The sequence below is a fragment of the Emys orbicularis genome, chromosome 18, assembly GCF_028017835.1.
Source record: "Emys orbicularis isolate rEmyOrb1 chromosome 18, rEmyOrb1.hap1, whole genome shotgun sequence".
In the NCBI taxonomy this organism is placed as follows: domain Eukaryota; kingdom Metazoa; phylum Chordata; order Testudines; family Emydidae; genus Emys; species Emys orbicularis.
This window is the reverse complement of record NC_088700.1, coordinates 17254401-17276278: the sequence shown is the minus strand read 5'-3', so window position 1 is coordinate 17276278 and position 21878 is coordinate 17254401. Positions and strand designations below refer to the sequence as shown.

The 21878-nt window shown below is 44.9% G+C and overlaps 1 protein-coding gene across 1 annotated transcript in view; it reads left to right on the top strand.

Moving 5' to 3' along the window:
* Positions 1-21878, top strand: part of PAPPA (pappalysin 1) — a 231173-nt gene that overhangs the window by 98415 nt on the left and 110880 nt on the right. The window contains exons 8-9 of the mRNA XM_065418793.1: positions 16293-16421; positions 18027-18118. Coding sequence (XP_065274865.1) covers positions 16293-16421; positions 18027-18118 — 221 coding nt within the window. The remainder of the gene's footprint in view (positions 1-16292; positions 16422-18026; positions 18119-21878) is intronic.

Genomic DNA, 21878 nt, shown 5'->3' with positions numbered 1-21878 from the left:
AGCAGCTCCAGATTCCTCTCCAGCATGAATGTGAGGGCTAGTCCAAGACAAAGGACTCTGGCTGAAGTAGAGACCTTCAAGCACCGGTAAGATCACTGCCACCAGGCCCTGGGGGGAATTCTTTTCTCACCCCCACACCTCTGACATACATCTTAGACTGGGCAGGGAGGATGACTAATTCTATTCACACATGCCAGGTATGAGTATGTACCATTGCTCACCCACACGCAGCACACCAAGTGCCTGGCAGAGAGAAACCAAAAAGAGAAAATCCACTTTTTTTTTTCCTTTCTACTATTCTCCTTAACATTCCTTTTGGAGTGTTTCCGTCACATATGCAATGCTCCTAAAAGCTGAAGTGTATGTTGCTATTATTTACAACCTTCAATAGTGTGCTAGGTACTTTACAGAAGAAGTAAACCAGGTCCTTGCTTCAAAGAGCATACAATCAAATGTTAGAGGCTAATATTGCTGCTGTTGCTAGGGATTATACATCTCCATTTAGCTGATCAGACCTGGCAGCTGGCAGCCACATTCTTTTCTTTTCTTTTCTTTTCTTTTATTTTCTTTTCTTTTATTTTCTTTAATTAGTTTAGTACTGGTTAAAAAATGCCAGGGTATTTTTGCAAGAGAATGAAATCTGCTTCCCACCACCTACAGAATAGGCATTGCAAGCCTCCCATGTACCACCCCCTGCCAAAGTGTTCTAGTCCTGACCTGGAGAAGCAAGAGGGCACATTCATTCTCCACTCTGTAGGCAGTTTTTTTTCTGTTAAATCTGCACAAAGGTGCCAATTAGCACCAGCTATGGTGATGGATTGTGATTATTAGCTGTTGTGGTTACTTACGTAACACCATAGCTATGTGTGGCACTTCACAAAACACACGGCTCCAGATTCTCTGTGCTGGCTGATCTGGATTTGATGTAAGATTAGGAATGGGAGAGGCAAGGTGGGTTTATGCCTTAGCAGCACTCTGATCCTGACACAGGGCCGAGATCTTTTTTGGCCCCAGATTCAACGTAGGGTATGTCTACACTGCAACTAGGAAGTGTAATTCCCAGCGTGGGTAGAAATACATGTGCTAGCACACCAAAAATATCAGTGTCGTTCTGATGGCACCTGCAGCAGTTCAGGCTAGCTGCCTGAATACATACCTAAGCCCTTGTATGGGAATGTACTCGGTGGCTAGCCTGATCAGCTATTTTTAACATGCTAACTCAAGCAGCACTAGCATGAGTACATCTGCCTCAGCTGGGAATTACACCTCCAGCTCTGGTGTAAACCTCACCTTAGAGAAGCTTCAGGTAGAATGCAGAAGCACTCTGGCTAGGATTATTTTCTGCCTAGAGATACTTGCTTCTCCAGGGGCTGGGAGCGGTGATGGAGAGTTGCCATTATGCAAAGAAAATCTGCAGGAGGCACGTTAAGATGGATTTGCAGCCCTATGCCCTGCCAGAGCCGTATAGAGGGGCCAAGAATGTGGCCCACTATTGAGTTGTGGACAGATCTCCATTAGAACGTGAACTGATACCGCCAACTCAAGCCATGTTGGCCACCAAGCAAACATTAGTTGAAGATGACAGATTTCAGTCACGACCAGCCATGGTTGCATTTGAACTGGCAACCTAGCAACAGGGTTTTTAGCTGCAAGATGATATGAAGGTTAAATGGGACCTTTCCCATTAGTCAAAATAATTTATTGCAGGTGAAACAGTCTCAGAGCTGCGGTGAATTAGGCTGTACGTTACTCATGGATAATTACTGTTCGCTGATGTTTCCCTTCTTATGTACCTATTATTTGGGCTTCTAAATAAGGCAAGAAGCCCCAGGAATCTCCCAGGAATAACAAATGCATTTTCTTTGCTTGATTGAGGAAAGAAATATTGGACAGGCATGTGTTATGCAACAACTTAAAAATAACTCCTTTGTAAAACTTGGACTGAGCCTTGAATACCACAAGAGAGGCAGAAATATGTTACCTGCATTTTTATCAGCAGCATCAGCTAGTCCAGTTTTCGCTATTCCTTTTGTAACTATTGGCCTGATCAGTTGCTGGGCACTTAGTTTTATATCTTTAATATCTTTTGTGTGGGATTAAAATACCAAAATTAGATACGTTCATGGAGGATAGGTCCATCAATGGCTGTTAGCCAAGATGGTCAGGGATGGAAACCCAAGCTCTGGGTATTCCTAAATCTTTGACTGCCAGAAGCTGGGACTGAACAACAGGGGATGAATCGCTTGATAAATTGCCCTGTTCTGTTTGTTCCCTCTGAAGCCTCTGGCACTGGCCATTGTTAGAAGACAGGATACTGGGCTAGATGGGCCATTGATCTGACCCAGTGTGGACATTCCTGTGTTCTGTTAAAGCTGGAACTCAGAGTCAAATCAAATGGGGATTGAAAACAGAACTAGATTGGCATTGCAATACTGCTCTGCCCTTAGTACCCCATTTGGATAGGACACCAATGGGCACTGTAGAAAACCCTTTTAGGCATATAATGGCTTACAAATATTCTGAACAAAGAGAGGGGCCTATGACACCCTGAGCAAAATTAACCTCTCAGGCTTGATCCTGTTCATTGTGGCCAAGGTTTTTAAAAGTGACTAGTCGGGGTTTTTGGTTTTTTGTTGTTATTGTTTTGTTTTGTTTTTGACGGGGTGGGGAGCTACTTGAGACATCTAATAGGGGCTTGGTTATCAGAGACATAGTGCTCAGTACTTTTGAAAATCAGGCCTCTTTAGGGTATCTCAAGCTGGGCATCCAAAATCATTAGTCATTACTGAGAATCTTGGCCTCTTAAACTAAATACAATAAACTGGATCATTGGTTCACAGTGCTTGTTTTTAAGTATGACCAGTTGCAAATGTAATGACAATAGAAGAAGTTAGCTCATGATGGGACTTTAGCTAGGTAGAGAGAGGCCAGTGGAAATAGGTTCCATCTGGTTATTAAACCATTAAAGAACCACAAGTGATCTCTTAATAGGACTTGTCATAATTTGAAGTGGATTAAGCCAAGGCACAGAGCCCCTACAGAGGGAATCGTGGCAGAATATTCCTTTGGAATAGACACATCATCTCCCTGCACAACTGACAACAAGCACAGATATATTGTACGCATGAGAGCACCCACATATTATCAGCCATATGCTATTAGGAAGCAGTATCCTCCAAGGAGGGACTCAGGACTCTGTGATTTTTTGGTGCCACTCTCCCTAAGAAGAAGAGAAGTTCAGGATAGCAGAGAGGTGGTTTAGCTGAGAAAAGAGGAATCTCAAAACCTCTATGTACACCCAGGTCTTGATCCAAAACCCACTGAAAATCAATGGACAGTCTCCCCTTTGGATCAGTCCCCTAGCGTATCCTCTCGCATGGCTCGGTTTCCTCACACTGAGTGTTTTGCATCTCTTCAGGATTACACAGAAGCATTAGAGTATTAAATTCTGAAAATGAGGCCTTGGCTCGGGATTGTTGAAAGGAAATCCTAGAGGTCACGTCTGGATTCAAAGACTCTGCCTTGCTAATGACCTCAACCCTGGAGGGACCTTCCTCCCAGGGACATGCTCAGTGGTGCAGGACTGTTCTTAAAACTAATTGAACTTCAAAACCAATCTGCAGCTGAACCATCGGTATGCTGAGTCCTGCCTGGAAGAGCCTGCAGACCATTCACTGGGTCTCCATCATTTCTGTTAAGAGCCTTTTTTGATTTAAATTAATAGGGTCTGAATCAGGCGTTTCCTAGGTAGCGTAGTTGTCAAAATCAAGTTAAAACACTGGTAGCAGTCTTGTCAGTGGAATGCTTTGTGCACGGGAAAGAAATGGAAACATCATTAAAAGTGTGAGTAATAAAATGCTGGCCACCCATCCTGGCCTTAATATCTCAAAATTATGGATCAAGGCAAAGGTTCAGCAGTGACTTGCTGATGATGGCCCTTCCAACTCCAACCTGCCTCCCAGTTGGTTCGCTCCCATCTCAAACTGACACACTGTAGTTGGGTGGCTGATTATTTGCCAGATCCCCGGCTGGTTTATACCAACTGAAGATGCATCCTGATACATTTTAGCTTCCAGAGTCCTTGGTGCTGGGTCAACTCCTAACAAACCCCTCTCTCTGAAATTGCTGAGACAGAACTTCACAGGGAGCTGTTCTCATTGAGATGCTCTCATGCCTCAAATGAACATCACCTGAAACCGTGCTCAGGAAACGAACAAAACAGATTTCCCCCCCTCCCTGCTTCTTTAATAACCAACAGGTGCTGAGCCCCTTAACCTATATACTTCCATCAAACTGCCTCTTGGGCACAAACTCCCATCTAAGACTTTGGACCTCTAACAGTTACTTTATCCTGGAATTTGTAACTTGATCCGATGAAGAAGCTTCAGAAGGAGCTTGTCATCTTCTAAAGAAAAAATCTTATTTTGTTTAACCAATAAACTTAAAAATTGTCCATCAGTGTTAAAAAGTTTGTTGAAAAAAACAAACGAGAAATATCTTTGTGACCTTGGCTGCAACCTTTGTTTTTTATTAAATTTGCTACTGTGTTTTAAATTGGTACCAGGGCAAATACTTGTACGATTATATCAAAGTCTGCTGGAGTTAATCAGTTGCATATATTTAAGTTTGCTACTTTAAAACCTCATGCGTTTGCACGAAGGAAGAAAATGGTCTATTTAAAGGAAAAGTTTCAGTGGTTTAATGTCCAAGTTATCTGCTAGAAATGTACATGGGGCTCAATTTTCAGCGTTAGGTTGCTATATTAACGTGCGCATTACTGCGTTTTGACCACCCAGGACAGCACCAGTTACCTATTATAGAAACCTATGTGCTGATCTGAGCACTAAGTGTAGAATGGACATTTTAACCTAGGCTGGAAATTGAACTCGTTGGCTCATACTCTTTTTTTGTTACACCAGTGTAAATCTGGAGTAAGGTTACTGAAATACGTGGAGTTACTCCAGATTTATGCCAGTGTAACTGACAGTAGAAACTGTACCATCGTTGTCTATCTTTAATCTTGTATTCATGGGTGTCATTGTTGCCAGTGGTATACAAAAGCACGTTACGTGCAAATACCTGTTTCTAATTGATTTGATCATTGCTTTATCGTTAATATCTGGGACATCGTAGATGAGACATGTGGAGGCTCCCTAGCATTGTGGAAGTGACTAAGATGTTGACCTTGATCCGGTACTAGAACTAGCTTGCCAAGACAGAGTTAGAAAAGAAAGTTGGCGGAGGGCCTGGTCTAGTTTCTGTTGAAGTCAATGGAAAGGTCAGACTCAGGGTTGCTAGAACCACTTGGTAATACAAAAGGTGCTACACAAAGCACTCAGTTGAGATGAAAACTTGAGGCATTCTTGTTATTTCCCCCGGCTATGGTTAATACCAACTGCTGAGTTGATGAGCAGGACATGTGCATATCTTATATACTGCATGGAAAACCACTGTCCATGTCAAATGGGCAAACAAGTTAGAATCCAAGGGCCAGATCCGTAGCTGGTGGAAATGGGCAGAGTGCTGTTGATTTCAATGGAGTTATGACACTTTATGCCAGTTGGGGATCTGGACCCAAACTTTGATTGTTGGAGTTCAGAGCAAGGCACCCAGGAATAGAATAAAAAGGCAAATCAATTAGACTAATTAATGTCTATCAGATTAGACAAAAATCCATGTGAGACAGTTTGTTTGTACATCCACTTGTGTGGGGTCTGGGGGGAGGTGTCAGCCAAATCGAACTCTGCCTGTGTACGTGTGACCATGGGAGGTGAGATTGGAACACACTCTTTGGAGACAGGAGGTATGACTGGTAAGGATATAACATTTCCAAGTCCAGAACTGCTCAGGCAGTTCGTTAGGGGAGACTTCGTTTCTCTGCACTGTTCCTTCCAGGTGGCTAAGAATTTCGATCAGGCCGGGGAATGGAATGAGTGAGGACTTTTTTTTTTAAATGGCAACTGCCTAAATTTCAGAAGTGGCATATGGTTCTGCACAAATAACTGCCTCTGATGCATAAACCTCACACATTGTGCAAGCTGGTAGGAGATGAGGTAGCTGGTAGGGCTTGGCAGGACTTTCCCCAAAGATTCATTGCCGGTGCAGTTGGGTACTTTTGCATTTGCAAACATCTGCCCATGTTCGTGAATGGTTTATAAACATCAGCTGATGATGATCAGGTTGCAAACAACCCCTAGTCCTCCTCCCATTGCTCTTCCAAGAGGTATCCCATGGACTCTGGGACCCTCTCCAACCAACATATGTTTGCTGTATTGAGGGTGCTGTGTGGCCTGTCTATCCCTCCTGAGTTCCCGCGAGACCTCGGGCAGGGATGTGTGACTGTTCTGCTCCCCAAGCTGGTTCGTTTCGGGAGAGAGGATGAAAGATGCCTTACATAGTTTCAGCTTCCCCCAGTACTTAGTGTTTTTAGGGTGGGGAAGCAGTCTGTACCCCTCCACCTCTCCTTCCTGCTCCCTATTCTCACTTCCAAACTGGCTTTCTACGGAACACAGCATCCCATAACCCCTAGGGTAATTACTAGGGAGACCCCTCTGGCTCCATAGCAAGTGCATGCTGCGGATTATAGGTTGGGGACAGGAGAGGCAGTGTGGTCTAGTGGATAGGGCACTTAGTTGGGACTCAGGAGACAGGATTCTATGCCCCGTTTTGCCACTGAGCTGCTCTGGGACCTTGGGCATGTCACCTCACATCTCGGTGCCGCTGTTTCCCAACCTAACCTTTGTGTCTCTTGTCTATTTCAAGTATAAACTCTTCAAGGCAGGGGCTGTTTTTCGCTAGGTGTCTGTACAGCACCCAGCACAAATGGGCCCTGATCTGTGCTGGGGCCTCTAGGTGCTACTGTAATAATAATATTACTAATAATAATTAATAAATAATAAGGCTACTCCTGGGTGAAGCTCAGCCCAAACTTAGCCAGTATTGATCCTTGCCACTCTGTGAAACTCTCCGTCCGTTCAGGTTTAATTTGAATTTCAGGCAGAGGGACAGCGTAAAATCCATCCAGTCATCTCCAATCTTTGCTCCACAGAGAGCACAGCCAGGGGCCTGTCAGGTTTATTTAATCCTGCCACTAACTTGTTTTGTTCTCCCTGGTGAACAGTAAAAGCCAGAGGACGGCACGTAAGCCCAATCCTCCCGTTAGGGCCTAGCCTATCTTCCATCGAGAGAGAAGAATCTCAGCGGCAGCCTCCTTGGCGTTCGTTTCTTCTAAATCAACTTTGTGCCAAGGAGACAGGCGGGAGGCTTGTTTTGAGGCCCTTGCATCTGCCATGTCGCTTGGCTTATCCAAACAGCGAAAGATCTGACGGCAGCTGAAATAATAGACAAGTGCAAGAACTCGAGATTTTTGACATCCTTCTTTTGTTTACAAAATTCCATCGCCCCCCTCCCAGCTTCAAAATCAGACAGGAATTCTCTTCATTGTCTTCTACCGTGCCTCTCATACCATTCTTATTTAAAAGAGAGTGAGAGAGAGAGAGAGAGAGCTGACAGAAGAGGGGGAAACAACTCTATTTGTACAGTCAATAACAGGTGTGATCAATATGTCCTAAAGTGACCCTCTCCCCTGGGGCCATCTGTTATAGGAAGAGTTTTTGTAAGAACCACAGGCCATGGGAGCATGAAAAGCCACGGTGGCACTTCCTAGTGCTCTTCCTCTTCCAGTGGAAGTCAAGTCTAATGACCCGAGCTTCAAGCAGATTTGAAGAAAGGATGGGGCAGCTCTCAGTAATCCAGGAGCAGGCTTGACCACAGAAAAAGAGGTAGTTGATTCTCTACTACTTTATTGAACCTCGTTTCTTGACCTGAGCTCAGGACCAATCCCGCGGAGCATCATCTCTGAGCTACAGAGCTCCCTCAGCTCCCATTAACTTAAATAAGGCCTCTTATTTTGGTGCCTAAATATGGGTTTGAAATAGCGTATGAACTTGGGCAAAGCACTTTCACCTGTGCCTCTGTTTTCCCTCCCGTTACCTTGTCTGTCTTGCCTATTTAGATGGTAAGCTCTTTGGGAGAGGGACTGTCTCTCCCTGTAGGTCCACACCGTGCCTTGCACAATGGTACCTGGATCCCAATTGGAGCCATTACTGTAGTATACATAACATAAGAACATAAGAAAGGCCGTACCGGGTCAGACCAAAGGTCCATCTAGCCCAGTATCCTGTCTACCGACAGTGGCCAATGCCAGGTGCCCCAGAGGGAGTGAACCTAATAGGCAATGATCAAGTGATCTCTCTCCTACCATCCATCTCCACCCTCTGACAGACAGAGGCTAGGGACACCATTCCTTACCCGTCCTGGCTAATAGCCATTAATGGACTTAACCACCATGAATTTATCCAGTTCTCTTTTAAACTCTGTTATAGTCCTAGCCTTCACAACCTCCCCAGGTAAGGAGTTCCACAAGTTGACTGTGCGCTGCGTGAAGAAGAACTTCCTTTTATTTGTTTTAAACCTGCTGCCTATTAATTTCATTTGATGACCCCTAGTTCTTGTATTATGGGAATAAGTAAATAACTTTTCCTTATCCACTTTCTCCACATCACTCATGATTTTATATACCTCTATCATATCCCCCCTTAGTCTCCTCTTTTCCAAGCTGAAGAGTCCAAGCCTCTTTAATCTCTCCTCATATGGGACCCGTTCCAAACCCTTAATCATTTTAGTTGCCCTTTTCTGAACCTTTTCTAGTGCCAGTATATCTTTTTTGAGATGAGGAGACCACATCTGTACGCAGTATTCGAGATGAGGGCGTACCATCGATTTATATAAGGGCAATAATATATTCTCAGTCTTATTCTCTATCCCCTTTTTAATGATTCCTAACATCCTGTTTGCTTTCTTGACCGCCTCTGCACACTGCGTGGACATTTTCAGAGAACTATCCACGATGACTCCAAGATCTTTTTCCTGACTTGTTGTAGCTAAATTAGCCCCCATCATATTGTATGTATAGTTGGGGTTATTTTTTCCAATGTGCATTACTTTACATTTATCCACATTAAATTTCATTTGCCATTTTGTTGCCCAATCACTTAGTTTTGTGAGATCTTTTTGAAGTTCTTCACAATCTGCTTTGGACTTAACTATCTTTAGCAGTTTAGTATCATCTGCAAACTTTGCCACCTCACTGTTTACCCCTTTCTCCAGATCATTTATGAATAAGTTGAATAGGATCGGTCCGAGGACTGACCCTTGGGGAACACCACTAGTTACCCCTCTCCATTCTGAGAATTTACCATTAATTCCTACCCTTTGTTCCCTGTCTTTTAACCAGTTCTCAATCCATGAAAGGACCTTCCCTTTTATCCCATGGCAGCTTAATTTACATAAGAGCCTTTGGTGAGGGACCTTGTCAAAGGCTTTCTGGAAATCTAAGTACACTATGTCCACTGGATCCCCCTTGTCCACATGTTTGTTGATCCCTTCAAAGAATTCTAATAGATTAGTAAGACACGATTTCCCTTTACAGAAACCATGTTAACTATTGCTCAACAGTTTATGTTTTTCTATGTGTCGGACAATTTTATTCTTAACTATACGTAACAAATAACAATCACATTAATCAAGAGGAGCAGTGCAGACTTATCTAAGTTCTCCTGCCAACATACCTCAAGGGAAGGAGGAATTTAGTCTCTATGGGTCAGATTTTTAGAGGTATCTAGGCACCTAACTTCCATTAAATCTCACCCTATATCCAGTCCAATTTGTGATCAGACACCTACTCCCATGGAAGCCAATGGGGAAAACTGCCATTGGTTTCAGTCAGTCAGGATCAGGCCTCCCGTGGCCAGTTGTGATAATTCTTGTGGCACTTGGACCACTAGGAGCTGGACTGAGACCCCCCCATCTTGTTTCAGCCTGAACATGGATAACTCACTAGTGTAACATGCACTGTGGGGACTTCAGGACCATGGACCAAAGCAGGGGCTGGGTATAACAAATATGAACATGGCAGGAATTTTAAAATGGCGGGAAAGGGGTTCCTTGCCTGGACTCAGGTTTTCATTATACAGGACAGCCACATAGTAGAGCTAATTAAAATGGCAAAATACTGGGCAGCTCTATATCTGTGGAGAACTAAGGTGGAATAAGGGAAGACCTTCAACTCCTCAGGATTCAGGCTTTGTGACCAGGGTTGGCCCACCCTAGAGCAGTTGGTCCAAGGTATAGCAGCCAGAGAAAGTCAAGGCCACAGTTGGTCACTGCCAGCTGGCTTCTTGCTTTGCTGGGCTAGGCTTCATCACTAAGGAAGAAAACCAAGGGCAAAGGTGCTGGAGAAAAGCAAGTCTCCATCTGGGACATGTGGAAGAAAGGGCTGGTTCTGGGGTGAGAGGAGGGCTGAAAGAGAGAGTCTGTTCAGAGAACAAAGTCTTTGGGGGAGCGGGACCCAAACTTTTGGTGGACCAAGTCCCCATTTAGGAGCAAATAAAGGCTGGGCCTTCTTCGGAACACTTAAGGTGTTGAGGCTACAGAGCTTTCCTTCACCCCTCCCACACACCCTTGCTGGAGGCAGCCATAATTTGGCTGCAGGTACTCAAGACATTTGGGTGCAGTGGCTTTCCACCTTCTCCTTACATGATAGGAGCACCTGGCTAGCCTTCCTTGCAGCATTCATTATTTTTATGGAACTCCATGCTCTCTAGGGGCAGAAGCTGGGATGGTCTCTAAGAAGATTTTCAATTTTATGACAAAGGGGGAAATTTATAATTAAAAATCTATCTATCTATCTATCTATCTATCTATCTATCTATCTATCTCCATGGCCCCCATCTATCTATCTATCTATCTATCTATCTATCTATCTATCTATCTATCTATCTATCCCCATGCCCCCCCTCTATCTATCTATCTATCTATCTATCTATCTATCTATCTATCTATCTATCTATCTATCTATCTATCTATCCCCATGGCCCCCCTCTATCTATCTATCTATCTATCTATCTATCTATCTATCTATCTATCTATCTATCTATCTATCTATCTATCTATCTCCATGGCCCCCATCTATCTATCTATCTATCTATCTATCTATCTATCTATCTATCTATCTATCTATCTATCTATCTATCCCCATGCCCCCCCTCTATCTATCTATCTATCTATCTATCTATCTATCTATCTATCTATCTATCTATCTATCTATCTCCATGGCCCCCATCTATCTATCTATCTATCTATCTATCTATCTATCTATCTATCTATCTATCTATCTATCTATCTATCTATCTATCTATCCCCATGCCCCCCCTCTATCTATCTATCTATCTATCTATCTATCTATCCCCATGGCCCCCCTCTATCTATCTATCTATCTATCTATCTATCTATCTATCTATCTATCTATCTATCTATCACTTATACTACTAAAAACACATTGGCCCTTGCAGTGGGAAGAGCGGGTGCAGGGAGCTGCTTTCCCCCAGTATAACCAAACAGGAGACATCTAGAATCGAGCTGATTTCACTTGCAGAGTAGGAGAGGCAGCTAGTTTGGCCAAAGGTGCCGAATACCCTAACCAGGGCATACCCAGGCATGCCTGGGGCGCAGCCCTAGCTCCTGCACATCTGCAAGCATTCAGGGGAGTGTGCGCTGCAACTCAGAAATCCACAGTCCCTCATGTCTAGGGCTCTACCAAATTCACAGCCATTAAAAATGCATCATGGGCCCTGAAATCTGGTCTTCCCCAGTGAATTCTGGTCTTTTGTGTGCTTGTACCCTATACTATACAGATTTCCTGGGGGAGATCAGCATTTCTCAAACTGGGAGTCCTGACCCAAAAGGGAGTTGCAGGGGGGTCCCAAGGTTATTTTAGGCGGGTCACAGTACTGCCACTCATACTTCTGCGCTGCCTTCAGAGCTGGGTGGTCGGAGAGCGGCGGCTGTTGGCCGGGCACCCAGCTCTGAAGGCAGCGCCCTGCCAGCAGCAGCACAGAAGTAAGGGTGGCAATACCAGACCATGCCATCCTTACTTCTGCGCTGGTGCTGGCGGCGGCTCTGCCTTCAGAGCTGGGCTCCCGGCCAGCAGCCACAGCTCTCCAGCTGCCCAGCTCTGTGGGCAGCAGCGCAGAAGTAAGGGTAGCGGTACCACAACCCTCCCCTACAATAACCTTGCGACCAGCCCACAATTCCTTTTTGGGTCAGGACCCCCACAATTACAACACCATGAAATTTCAGATTTAAATTGCTGAAATCGTGAAATTTACAATTTATAAAATCCTATGACCGTGAAATTGACCAAAATGGACTGTGAATTTGTTAGGCTCCTACTTATGTCACCACTACGTGGGTAGGGAGCTCCGCCCCACCATCCCGGTGGCATCATGGAGCCCTTTGAATGTTATAGGAACACTCTGCCTGAAACGAAAACAGGGAACGTGGCTAACAAGGTCACTTCTGAGAGACAAAGTGGGGAAAAAAACCCTCAACCGCCCACCCTCCCCAATAGAAAGAGAAAAAGAAATAGAAGACCTCTATATCTCCATCTCCAAATATCTCCCTTGCTGCTGGAGAGAGGAAAAGCAGCCCTTGTGGTATTTCACATGGTGTATTCTAATTCCTCCTCTAAACAGAGGAGTTGAGTCAATGCTTTTCAGTAATAGTGCCTCCCCCTGAGCGGAAGCCAGAGCGATCAATACCCTTTACTCAGTTCTGGAAAAGGTCATTAAAAGACCATAGGTATAAATTTGAAAGAGCAGTTGCTCGTAGCCTTAATATTAAAGATGCTCTTCAGCCTCAATTCCTTAAGTACCATCATGTGAAACAGCTGTGCATCAGAACCGATGGACACAGGAGTGGAAAGAGTGCATTATCTTTATTACTGTCCCATCGGATCAGTGGGAAGGCAGATGGAAAAATAAATTGTCAAAATCTTGCTTATATCAATGTCCCCCAAAAAGCTTGTCTTGTTGACAACTCCAGATACACAAACTCTAATATCCACTTGAGTGCTCATTAATGTACCTGATACATGGAAGAAAATGCAACGGCGTTTCTCTTTCATTCTTTTGTTAATCTATCTGTTTTTCTATGTGTACACTGTACTTATCACCATGGCTTTCGCATATTACTGCCTGTCATAAACAGACAGTTAAGGGTTAATTCCTCTTTTACCTGTAAAGGGTTAAAAAGTTCACATAGCCTAGCCGACACCTGACCAGAGGAACCAATGGGGGGGGGCAAGATGTTTCAAGAGGAAGGAGGGAAGTTCTTCTTTTGTTCATTCATTAAGTTCTGTGCCGGAGTGAAAAGATCCAGGAATCAACCAGGGTAGTGAGTATTAGAGAAGGAATGAATTAGTTTATGTTTATTTCCTTTTGTGACTTTGTCCTTTTGCATTAGAGGGATAATCAAATTGGGTTTTCTTTTGTGTAACTAAGGTTTTTGCCCAGGGGAACATCCTCTGTGTTTTGAATCTGTTGTCTGTGAGAGTAGCTTACATGCTAATCTCACAGAGGTATTCCTTTCACCCCTTTTCCTTAATTAAAAGTCTTCTTTTTAAGAACCTGATTGATTTTTCCTTGTTTTAAGATCCAAGGGGTTTGGATCGGTGTTCACCAGGAAATTGGTGGAGAAGTCTCTCAAGGCTACCCAGGGAAGGGTTATAGTACTTGGGAGGGAGATATTTTGGGGGGAAGACAGAGTTCCCAAATGACTCATAAACGGTTGTTTAAATGATTTGGTGGTGGCAGCATACTGATCTATGCTGGTAATTAAGCTTAGGGGTTCTCATGCAGGTCCCCACATCTGTACCCTAAAGTTCAAAGTGGGGGTGAAACCTATGACACTGCCCTACGTACTATGCATATCTACTTTAAAACACTCATGTTTCTCTCCAAGTTTGGCACTCTAAAAGAATGCCAGAGCATTAAATAACCACACACGGATTGTGACAAACAGCAACGGATGAGTTAATGTAACATAAGTCCCAAGTGGGAGGTTCTGAAATGCCACTCTTGGTAAGCCAAACTGAGTAGGATATTTGCCATCAGTGGCAAAGTATTTGGCATGGTTAGTGCTGCAAGGCCTAAGTCACGTGAGTTTAAAACGCCAGATCTACACTTAAAAACGTATATCGGCATAGCAATGTCAGTCGGGGAGTGAAAAAACACACCCCATCAACATTGTTATGCCAACAAAAAAACCCAGTGTAGACGCAGCTATGCCACAGAAGAGGGCTTCTGACAGCATAGCTAATGTTGTTCAGGGAAGTGGTGTTCTTACGTTGGCAGAAATACTCCTCCTCTTGGTGTACGCTGCATCTTCACTACGGGGCTCTACAGGCTCCATAGTGTAGACATAGTCTTAGAGTTTGTAGCCCAGGTGTTGCTCCACCTCAGGAACATCTGTAACCAGCGTCTGCCTGTTGCATCCAATTGGAAGAGTCACTTGGAGCTGCCCACTCTCCCGTTTCCCATCCTCTGTGGGTCACTCTGATCTAGCCTTGCTGTAGTTGGAAGTGCTAAATTTGCCTTTGACCACAGAGGTATCTGACAGACTGAATTTTCTTCTCTGTGGTGGATTATTAAAGTAGGGAGGCTTCTTAAGTTTGCTAGCGGTAGTATGCACAGAAGCACCTTTTGAAAGAACCAGAGCTATGGAAAGAGGGAAGAAGATTGGTTTTGTGGTTAAGGCAGAGTTCTGGGCACTAGGAGACCTGTGCTCAGTTCCTGGCTTAGCCTCCATATTAATCTTTCTGTGCCTGAGGAGTGGTTATATAGTTCCTAGTCCTCCACAGTTAGCAAAAAGTCCAGGAGGTGTTTCAGTAGAGAAATGTCCTTTCTGCCTCCATCCCTAAAGCTAGACTGTAAGAATCACTTGCTCTGATGGGAGCCATCTGTTGCCGGATCATTTTCCACATGTGGGTAGCAGATTGCAGTGGGAAAACTCTCCCACCCCATTTTATAACTAGTGGCTGGATTAAGCCAAATCACACTGGGACAAACTAACCCAGCAGTCATTCTTCCCTAACATACACATACCACTCTCCCTGGATTAACTCTTGCATTCAGCCCTTGACCACGTAATTATGCACACTCAGTCCTTCCTCCCTATGAAGTTTCCTTTCCAGTCTTCTAGGTCATATTCACACACACCCCCAGTCCTCTGCAGCCTATTAACTCATAAACATAATCCTCACCCCATGCTTAATGTAGTGCCAGTCCCTCTGCCATGACACTCTAGGACCAATTTCCCATCCCATAGTTAAACAAACATGAACTTTGTAAATCATTCTTTTCCTATGGAAATTCTATTCTAGCAAAATTTTCCTTTGCTGAATGTGTTTTCAGTTTGTTTACCCATGCGGATGTGCGCACACAGAGAAGATTCACACACACATAGGCTGCACTCTGCTCTCCGAGGCATGTGCATTCAGCTATCAGTAGGAATTGCACGTGTGCCCAAGAGCAGAACGTGTGGGAACCTTTTTGTGGGAGTGCGGGAGGTTCAAGCTCACAAAGAGTGGCACATTCACTTGGCTGAAGTGACTCTGCCGTTATTACAGCTGCCTGAACTGTTAGCTCACAAATGATCTTTGTGAAGAATTTAGCGCTTTCTTGGGGTATGTCTACACCCAGCCGCTAGTTCGGCGGCTGGGAATCGAAGTTCTGGGTTCGACTTATCGCGTCTTGTCTGGACGCGATAAGTCGAACCAGGAAGTGATCGCCGTCGACTGCGGTACTCCAGCTAGACGAGAGGAGTACCGCGGCATCGACGGGGGAACCGCGGCGTCGACGGGGGAGCCTGCCTGCCGCGTGTGGACCGAGGTAAGTTCGAACTAAGGTACTTCGAACTTCAGCTACGTTATTCACGTAGCTGAAGTTGCGTACCTTAGTTCGAATTGGGGGGTAAGTGTAGACCAAGCCTTGGTTAGCAGAACACAGGCAAAATTATCCTTCATCATTTACAGATGCAAAATGCACCCACATTTTTGTACCCACCAAATCAGCTGTAGGGGCAAATCTGGGGAGCAGGCTATTTCACTCTCGGATTTGTACCTGTAGTCAAGAGCTGCCGCTACTCAGATTTGTGATGCTCTTGAATTGAACATGGAAGAATGTGGGCACAGATTACTCCCACAAAAAGGAGGGTGCCTTTCTGAAAACTAGTCCCATGTAATCCCATTCAAGTGACTCAGGAATGTTCTAGGAGCCTGATTGAATTAAGGAAGTTTTCTGAGAAGCCCAGCGCCTTTTCAGCAGCCCCTTCTCTGACCTGTATTATTGACTGTATTGTGCTGCTCACTTACTGTTTCCTCTCTTGTGTTGTAGGGAGTTGAGTGATAGCGTCGTGTATACGTACCAGGTTGCCGTTATTTCTGGGACAGAGGAGAGTGAACCCTCCCCCATGACTCTATATACTCATGGAAGTGGATACTGTGGAGATGGGATTATCCAAAAGTAAGTGTGGAGTAAGCAAATAGATACAGCAGTGCTGCTTCCATTGATCCAGAGATTGGGGTTAGAAAGGAAATTACTGCCTCTCCTACATAATAACTACAGCTTTTGTCTTTGATCACCTGATGTCTCCATAGCCTGGGCTGACTCTCAGAGGTAGAGAGACAAGGACCCACGTCTCTGATTATTACCAAGATGATAACATTTAATTGGAACTTAGTTAGGTCCTGCTGTCCTGACACTTTTATGTGTATATATATATAAATTTCTTAGTGTTAATTGCTGACAAAAAAAGAAATGTTCACAGCATCTTCGGTGCTGTCATTAAGTGAGAAGTCCCAGGCGGGCTGGCAGTTGATGGACAGCTGGCACATGGGAGGCCAGGTTTCCAGGGCAACTTCAGTGCGAGGTTGCTCTGCAGGCCGCTGGAGCTGGGATGCATTTGGAGGTGACAGATTTGGGCTCCAAGGGAGAGTGTTAGTCATTGCAGGTTCTCAATCAACTCCTCCCTCTCCTTGCCTGCTGATCGACAGACCACTAATAATAAAAATAATGATTAACAATTGTAGTTTATTTTTACTGTATTGAATTTATAGCACGAGTGGGACCTGCTCAAAAGTCTCCTGGCGCTTTAATAAAATGTAATAAATTAACGACAGAATTAACAACAACCGCAGGTCCAGTCCTGCAAACACTGTTCATGGGAAGCAGAGCTTCCTGTCAAAACAATGGGACCACTTATGGTATCAAGCGCTAGGCCCGGCAGCAAGTGTTTGCAATATCGGGCCCTAAAGGCAATGCATTCAAATTAAAATAACCAAACCATTGATACAGCTGGGATAGCTGGGAGGAGAAAGACAGAGATATCAGTCGTGCTTTGTGTACCACTTCTCATGCGGTTATGCTGCCAATTCTTTAGACATCAGTTGTGGCTTTGCCACACGGCTTGCGTAAGGGGTAGCACACGGTTGCATTGCCCCAAGAGCAGATCAGGAACCAGACAGTGTCACGGTCTGGTTCTTCGTTGCCACACTTGCTCCTGTGGGGTTTGTGGGGGGAGAGAGTCACCCATGCCAATTCTTTTTGTGGTTCAAGTTGCTTCCCCCTCTGTGCTGGCTTAACGGCACTGGCTGGCGAGTTGTGGGAGCAGAGCCAGGATTCCATCCACTATCTGCTGCTACCTGCAATCTGAGCGCATGGAAGGCACTTACACCTCCTTATTCCCCTGTGTGGGTGCATTGCTGGAGCTACAATCTGGCCCTTTCAGACAGAGCATGAAGAGCTTCCAGAATTCCTGCCATTCCAGGCTGTCCTCTGATCTCACAGCTGCTGTCTTTCCCCCGCCTGCTGAGTCGTCAGTAGCAACCATAAAGGAAAGTGCTCATGTCCTAGCCCGGAAGCAATAGTGCCACCTACCTCTGAGGGAACATGAGGGGAAACCCTGTACCCCAGAATTGTAAAAGCTGGGGGATGGAGGAGAGAGAACAGGTGTTTTGAGGGCATACAGCACTGAATTAAGCATCTCCAGATTCTGAGACAGGAACTGAGAGAGGTCTGAGAAATGCAGCTGATTTCCATCTGATCCCTCGTTTTGTCTCCTGCCTGCAGAGATTTGGGGGAAGAATGTGATGACATGAATAAGATCAACGGCGATGGCTGCTCCCTCTTTTGTCAGCAGGAGCTATCCTTTAATTGCCTTGGTAAGTCTAGTCCGGAGTCCCTTCTGCCCAGGGTGGGCAGCACCTCTGTGCGTGGTGCAAGTAAAAAATAAACAGCAACCTCAGTGACCTATCCATGGGTTGCCCTACAGGTAAGGGAAAAGGTGGGGGATTTGTGGGATTGACAGGCGTGTCCCTTCCCAGTTTCTAGCCATTTGGATGGGAAATTGATTCTGGTGGTTTTGTAACTGGCTTGGACTTTCAGCTTTGTTAGGGCCCGACCCCAAGCCTATTGAAGTCAGTGGATGGCTTTCCACCCCCTGCAATAGGCTTTGGATCAGGCTCCATGAGAGGATATGAACTGATCCCTTCTGGTAAACAGAGGAAAGAGTGTCAGGGGAAGGGACTTGGAACAGAAGCAGCCCCAGCTGAGGTCACACCTGCTTTGAGATGCAAATCAATATCTGAGGATCAAAGGTCCAGCTAATCCCCTTTTTTCAGAGGTGAAAACTACTTAATCAGATTTTGTTTGCAAGCCTGGTTTGCCCTGATTAGCAGGAAATGTAAACACAATGGCCTGAAGATGTTCCAGCAATCTGGGGACTGTGGAGTAGCAGTTGTGAGCTTAACATATTTATTAAATCCTTGAGGAGGAGAAGAGGGGGCAGAGAAGGGCAACTGAGGGCACATCTACACTGCAGCTTCTGTGTAAGGCTAGGTCTACACTACAGTTTATGGCAGCGTAACTTATGTCGCTCAGGGGGGTGAATACCCCCCCCCCGAGTGACATAAGTTACCCCAATATAGCGCTGTCCACACTGGCGCTCATGTCCGTCTGAGAGCTCCCGCCACATAGCTGCCACCACTCACAGAGGTGGTTTTATTATGCCGACGGCCAGGGGAGCTTTCTCCCATCAGCATAGAGCGGCTTCACCAGATTCGCTGCAGTGACGCAGCTGCACCACTCCAGCACAGTATGCGTAGACGTGCCCTTACAGCACTGTGTTAAGAAACAGGGCTTTGGAGCGGAGCCGGGAGCTGGAGCGTGGAGCAGCTCCGGAGCAGTGGAGCTGCAGGTTTTTGCCTGGAGCTGGAGCGCAGCCGGAGCACAGCTCCAAAGCCCTGTTAAGAAATCATGTTACGGCCTAGGCCAGGGACGAGCCTCGGTGAGCGTTTGGTTTGGATGCTCTTTTGACCTATCCAGACTTCCTGAATCTGCAGAATCCAGCTGCAGATCACAAGACAACGGGTGTGCTCAGGTGATGTTAAGCAGTTCCATAGCTGGTCCTGTCTGGACGGACTGAGAGACCAATTAACCATAGTCTATCTAACCTACTTAAGATTTTGACATAGCAACCTACACCCGAGGATCCAAGGCACTGATTCAGCAATGCTTGGGTGCATGCCTAACTTTAAGCACATGAATAGCCCACTGAAGTCAATGAAAATATTCCTGTGCTTAAAGTTGAATGGGGCTCCTCACATGCTTACAGTTATGCACCTTAAAGGACCTTGCTGAACCTGGGCCTCAAGCATGGTATTTGGACACTACCAATTCAAACTGGAAGTGAAATAATTCTTGGTTTTTCTATTTATTTATTTTATCCCAGTCACGTGGCTCATCTCAAGGAATCATAGTAGAGCTACACGTGCGTGTGCAAAAATCCTGGCCTCTCACACTATGGTCAAAAAATCAAACTAAATACAATGCAAGTCCCATTTTTGCAGCTTGAAGTATGTTTCAGTCTCACTTCTGTGTGTGTTTGGTGTTTTAGGGTGGGTTTTTTTTGACCGAGGGGGCTTGTGAAAATGGAGTTAGTTTTCAGAGCAGGCGTAAAGCTATTCATTTTTCATAGGCAGGTGCAGAGTTAAAGCTGGTGTTTTGCACAGGTACTAGTTTTAGTAAAAAATCAAAACCGAACCCAGTTCGTTGATGAAATCATTAGTATGTGGATTCAGTAAGAGCCTGATTCGACTTCACTGAAATCTATGAGAGACACCAATTGGCTTCCATGGGCTCTGGATTACCAGTGATGAGTGTCTAGACAGAGACAATACTGGTCTTTCAGCCAGACAGACATATTTTAACACAAAATAAGACGTTATCTTATTAGAAACCTCTAAGTCATTGGGGCGGGGGAAGGGGTTACTTTTTAAAACAATTCTTACGTATAATAAAAATGCATAACTAAAAAGGAAGCGGGAAGCCCCCTTCTTGAAAGCCTGATAACATCAAACCAGATCCTGCCAGCTGTAGTCAAGCAAAACTCTTCTTTGACTTCAGTCGGGTGTTTTGCTTGAGAAATGACTGAATGATTGGGCCTATGGCTTGAGGAATGGAAAAGAGGCAGAGAAACATGTGCATTTGATCTGTAATGTTACGAGACTAGCACATGTTGTGGCTCTGTAGAATAATAAATAATCTTTTCACATTGGACTACTTTTATATGGACATTACTGTGATAATATTTAGCTCTCTTTAGCACCGGTGAAGCAAACCACCCCTTTTTACCAAAGCCTTTAAAGGAATTTAGGCACACGCTTAAATGCTTTGCTGAATTAGGGTCTATGGTTATTGTCTACACTGCAGCTGGGTGCATGTCTCTCAAGACAGATTCAGGCTAGCTCCGCTCGAGATACTACAGCATGCTAAAATAGCCACGGGCAGCAGATAAGGCTAGCCACCCAAGCTTGGACCCAGGGGGTTGGGAGGGCTTAGACAAGGACAGCTAGCCTGAGCCACTGCCCAGGCCACAGCATCCACACTGCTATTTTTAGCATGCTATCTTCAGTGGAGCTAGTGGAACGCTGATATCAGAATTAAAAGGTTTCAGAGTAGCAGCCGTGTTAGTCTGTATCCGCAAAAAGAACAGGAGTACTTGTGGCACCTTAGAGACTAACAAATTTATTAGAGCATAAGCTTTCGTGGGCTACAGCCCACTTCTTCGGATGCATATAGAATGGAACATATATTGAGGAGATATATATACACACATACAGAGAGCATGAACAGGTGGGAGTTGTCTTACCAACTCTGAGAGGCCAATTAAGTAAGTGAAAAAAAACTTTTGAAGTGATAATCAAGATAGCCCAGTACAGACAGTTTGATTCCATTCTATATGCATCCGAAGAAGTGGACTGTAGCCCACGAAAGCTTATGCTCTAATAAATTTGTTAGTCTCCAAGGTGCCACAAGTCCTCCTGTTCTTTTTTCAGAATTAAAAGGTGCTCTGAGGTCTCCATGATAGGAGGTTTAACAAGCGCGCACATTCACACCTCTGAAGAGACCACTCTCCTCACCTTGTTTGCTAGAGCAGAAATGCAATTAAGCAAGCAAACACTAGCAAGCTTAAATCTGCTGCTTTCCCTCTGCATCTCCTGCCATCAGGGCCTTTTATTTTTGTCTCTGACAGGTTCACTTTGTTTTGTGTACGTGGCACACGGCAGCTCTCAGGACGCTTTGCACTGGTGCCTATAACTCAGTTAGGCGGCTGCTTCGTTTTTGTTTTTTGTTTTCCCTCATCCTCCCCCTTATAATCAGATAAGGCTGTGATCAATCTGCTTTGCCATGGGAGGGGTGGGGTGAACCAAGGAGAGAGGCGGGGGAGAAAGCTGTGTGGTCTTTACTGTCAGGCTGCCCTGGCCTTCTCAGAACACAAAGCCGAGAAAAGAAAACAGATAAGATTAATAGCTTTTAGTTCTTGCAAGATGCTCTCACACCAAACTTAAGAGCGACAGTGGAATAAATAAATTAATTAATTAAAGCATCTGGCAGTGCTTCCTTTTAAATGGGACATTGCAA